General features: G+C 33.4%; 1 protein-coding gene across 1 annotated transcript; it reads right to left on the bottom strand.

The window, feature by feature from the left end:
* Positions 1–2430: 2430 nt before the first annotated feature.
* LOC119067589 (centrosomal and chromosomal factor) lies at positions 2431–4131 on the bottom strand. Its single transcript, XM_037170687.1, has one exon. It carries the CDS (start codon positions 3971–3973, stop codon positions 2819–2821), a length of 1155 nt encoding a protein of 384 aa, XP_037026582.1. The 5' UTR covers positions 3974–4131; the 3' UTR covers positions 2431–2818.
* Between the last annotated feature and the right edge of the window lie 713 nt (positions 4132–4844).

Here is a 4844-nt window from a genome sequence, read left to right on the forward strand (position 1 = left end):
TAACAAGAAATTAGAATTAGATATTAACATATGCATCGCTGTCACGAATAGAAAAGAAGGACATTAAATTGACGGAGAATAATAGAAAAACATGTGCTTGTTTCACACGACTACCACATAAATAATCAAAATGGAAAACCATGTCAACGAATTAATACCCGATTCATATAAATTAACGTTCACGGAAAAATGTCGTATAAAATTCATAGCTTCAACCTACTACAATATGGAGAAGTAATTGTACATTACTTACCAGCAGGCCAAATGATGGAAATGGTACTTTTTGCTTGAAATTTACCAAGCAAGGCGTAGCCGAGGTCGGTAAACACACAAGAAACATCATTTCCATCATTGACCACATTGCAAAGTAAAGTATTTTACGTGTTACGACATGTTTCATTTTCATTTACATTGCCTAATCACGTAAAGCATTGTACTTACGAGGTTCCAAGTTGTGTATTTGACAAGTGGGGTGTCATACTATTATTCATAAACTTCAGGTAAAGTTTTGGCTCCGTTAAGTAAAGTTAACTTTACCTCACGTTTGTGAATAAAAGTAAATTTTTCCATAATTTCGTAATCATCATTTTGTTTGTTTGTTAAATTATATTCTGTAAATGTATCTGAAGTCCGAACGAAATTAGGGATTTTTCCGAAAGTAATGTTGTGTTTGAAAAACCAATAAAATTTTGTATTTATCGAAATTTATCGCCATACAACTTTATTACACAGTGTGGCCATGAAATGGCAAGGACCGTAGCCATAATAAACGAACTATAATTTTCAATAATTCACCCAACTTCAATGTAACAAAGTAATTTTATTTTGTCCCACAAATTAGCAATAGGTTCGCCGCAGGTACAATAAACAAAAATTCCAAATCGCGAAAATATTTCTATTTTTTTACTACTTCACAGATTTCAACGGTCGTTGATTGTAACAACCTAAAAAGACCACACAGGTCACATAGACAATTTTAATGGGACCCGTTGTTTGTTTGAAGTACAAACTAAAGAAAATAAAATAAAAATTACCTGCGCCACTTTTATTGAATTCACTCAAAGATGCATAATTACCCTTCATAGTCTGGCACACATATTTTCAACTACGCTGAATGTTTATTACAGGTATATGGGGCCCTATCGTAAGCAATTAAATATGAATAAACAGCTGCATAATGTTTCCTGTACATTACTTATTCGCTGTTAATCATAAGCCAAAAATAATGGCAGGCCAAATCGACTTATAATGCATTCAATTAAAACGGCATAAGACATCGTTTCAAATGCACTGGAGACATTGGCCAATTACCCCCCTAAAAAAAATGGAAGTTAAGTGAATAGAGGCCGAGGAGAGAGAAGAAGGTATTTCTTGTTTAAGATGTGAAAATGAGTAGAAGAGCAAACATTATACATTGATTTCGCTACAAAATGTCTAAATCGAAAATGATGAAATATTTGAAGGAATTTCCTTTTTTTAAATATTTTTTTTTGTTCAAGATTTTTGCTTGCATTATAGTATGCATGTGTGTTATTCAAGGTATACTTATATCATAATATATTTTATGTCTTAAGTATTCTAATGCATGCATGCACATTTTTAAGATAGTTTTTTTTTTGTTTGTATTAAATTGTTTTTAATTTAAATTGTGAACCTACTTCCTACTTTCAAGTCAGCATAGATGGGATAGTAATTCCATTGTGTATGTGTGTGAAAGACTGATTGAAACAGCTGTACCACGCCCGGCAATATGCGCAAAATCGTTGAATATACATATATACTTATATATGTTGGCCGGCCATCTTGGTTGCACATTTAATTGTCATGGGTTTGTTTTTTAATCCTCATAAATTGCATTTGGTTATACATAATACATTTGCAATCATGATGTTAAAATGTTGTTGTTTTTTCGGTTATCGATGTTCCGTTCTTTCATGTTTGTTGTTTAGTCAAAACTTGGTATCTTTCTTATAGCACCCATAAAGACAGGATTCTGATGTACGAAGAAATATTTTTGTTAATTTTTCACAACACAGTATATGCGTTCGGTTTGCAATTTGCTTCGAATTATACAAACTATTAAAAACACACTAAAACAGTTTGGTCGGCTTTTCATTTATTTTTTATTTTATTTATTTCATTTTTTTTTGCTCAATTAACCCTTCAAAGTGTTATTTTATTGATGTTAATTAAATCACGTTTTTAAAAGGTCTATTGAGGGCGGTTCTAGTTTTATATATTTTATGAAAAATACGACAAATATAATAAAAAGATCGGAAAATGAAACTATTTCACAAGGTCTTATTCTTTGGATTTTAGAGCACTAAGTTTTTGCTTTTAATAATTTTTTTTTTGTAATATTTATTAAATGTTACATTCTCATGCCACTCTAAACGATTCTTGATTTTTTAGTTGTTTTTATTATTTTCATTTGTCTCTTTCTCTTTTATTGGTTGTTGCTTAATTTATTTATTTTCTTCTTCATCAATATTTTTGTTTGTTTTATTTAATTAATACTTTAATTAATGATGATTTGGAATAAATCTACTATCACATTTAAATGCAACGGAAACAATGTTGCCGAAATAAAAATTGTCTCGTTAAACAGTTTCATAAGACACAAATATAAGGAAAAAAAAACATAAACAGTGGAACGACACATGAAAAAATTATTACTTTTCTTTTTGACTTTTTAACAAGAAAAAAAATTTCTTCTTTTTCCATTAAAATTAGGTTTCATACGAAAGCGCGCACATCATCGTAAAACAATCGATTTATTTTTTTTTTCTCGTCAAATATCCAGCTTCTATTAAAATAATCACACATTATAACAAGAAACTTGCTGCATTTGTGGAAATGTCGATGTTGTTAGCTGAGGAAATGTCGAACCCGTTGAACCCGTCATATACGGATGCAATCGATGTGATCGTAGGTATTGCCTATATTTGCCACTTAAAATATGTTTATCGTCACGATTACTAATTAGAGGCATCGCATCGGGACCGGCCTGGTAATCTCTCGGTATTGCGGCCATCGGACTACGTTCCGGTTCCCATCGCACATTGCTAACACGAAAATCGGATGAATTGGAAATGTTGTTATTGTTTAACGTTGTGTTGTTGTTATTACTGTAAACACCTCCACAACCGCCACCGGATAGCATTGCTTCGTTGCGTTTACCAATCGGTTTACTGTACATTGATTGACCGGTCACATTTACTGTGCCTTGTTGAATGCCAACATTTGACATTGATAAACCACTACTATTACAGACTCTACCGCCACTTCCGCCGGCAACGACAGCGCTGGGAGTCTGTATTTGATCCCATGCCGAATTGTTTGAGATTTGTACTTGATTTTGGCAATGTATCACAGCTCGACGAGATGGTTGTTGTTGTCTTTGGGACTGCAGAGAATGTTGCTGTGGTTGTTGTTGTTGTTGTTGCTGCTGCTGCTGCTGCTGCTGAACAACTGGATAGTGAGCCTGTTGAGACATCTGGGACATTTGCTGCTGTTGTATTTGCTGAGCAAGATGTTGACTACTTGATTGATTATTTATCCTCGATGATTTTCGAATGGATGTTGTATTGGAACTACTAGTTGAAGTGCTGCTGGATAGCGTCGGTACTATAGCAACCGTTGCAGAGTTTCTATTCGAATTTGGCATGTTATTAATAAAAGGACTACGTCGTTGACTTTCCATTTTTCGAAAATAGCAAGGATGTATCATAAGCAGTGGTTCGATTCGTGCACCAGTCGGAGGTTTCGCTTGATTTGGCAGTTCATATTCGACGCTACAGTCGACATGCAATGGTAAACTATAATCCTTTTGTGATGATTGAGACGTCGATAGTCTCGACGATTGTTGAACCGTTATTGGTACAATTTGCTGTTGCGATTGGACTTGATGATGTGTAGGCACACCCTGTGACCCCGAAAGGTCGTAGCTAGAATAACATGCAGCCATCGCCATTTTGGTTTCGATGAGGAAAATATTGTATGTTGTTTTCCCCACAGGATATTGTTCTTCACAACAAACGACAATGTTTAACACAGAAAAATCCGTTCTAATTCGAGTACATTTGCTTCAAAGTCACTACACTTTCTTGAAAATAAATTGAAAACACTTGGCAATGAAAAAGTAACTTTAGTCGAAATGTCCGTTTCTGTGCAACAAAAAAGTTAACTTTGCTCAAATGTCCGTTTCTGTGCAATGAAAAAGTAACTTTAGTCGAAATGACCGCTTCTGTGAAGTCACTTTAGTCGAAACACTGATAATCCATCCAAATGATAAATTGGGTTAACATTTAATCCAAAAGAGATATGCGTTGGTGTGTGATTTCTTATACTGGCTCCGATTCAAAGAAAAACATTTAATTTCACTATTTAGACTCAAAATATTACAGGAACATTTATCCAAATATATATAAGTTATATATTTATGTTTAGCTATTTATTAAAGGAGTAGAAAAAGGGTAGTGGCTGTATGTATACTCAGTCTTGCTTCAAAATGAAAAAATGTCTATTGTTCTTTTCAGTTCAGTCTTCTTTTTTTACTTTATCTTATATACACAGTCCGATACAATTACAGAAAATATCAGGAACACGACCGACCTGATTTCTTTTCTCGCACCTCTTAACGTTTATTCATTTAACTACTTCTGCAATTTTCTTTTGTTTTTCGTTACAACTTTTAATTTTATTTAGTAAAATTTCAGATGAATACTTTTTCTATTATAAAACAAAAAAAAACAGCTGAGCGCTCGGAGCTCAATTGTCTTTAACTTCTCGGGCTCTCCGCCTCGACTATTGTGGTGAATAATATTTTTATTGAATGTGCTTTC

This window comes from Bradysia coprophila (assembly GCF_014529535.1).
Source record: "Bradysia coprophila strain Holo2 chromosome X unlocalized genomic scaffold, BU_Bcop_v1 contig_12, whole genome shotgun sequence".
In the NCBI taxonomy this organism is placed as follows: domain Eukaryota; kingdom Metazoa; phylum Arthropoda; class Insecta; order Diptera; family Sciaridae; genus Bradysia; species Bradysia coprophila.

Coding starts and splice junctions, on each gene's coding strand:
- LOC119067589 (XM_037170687.1), bottom strand. CDS start 3,973: ATGGCGATGGCTGCATGTTATTCTAGCTACGACCTTTCGGGGTCACAG.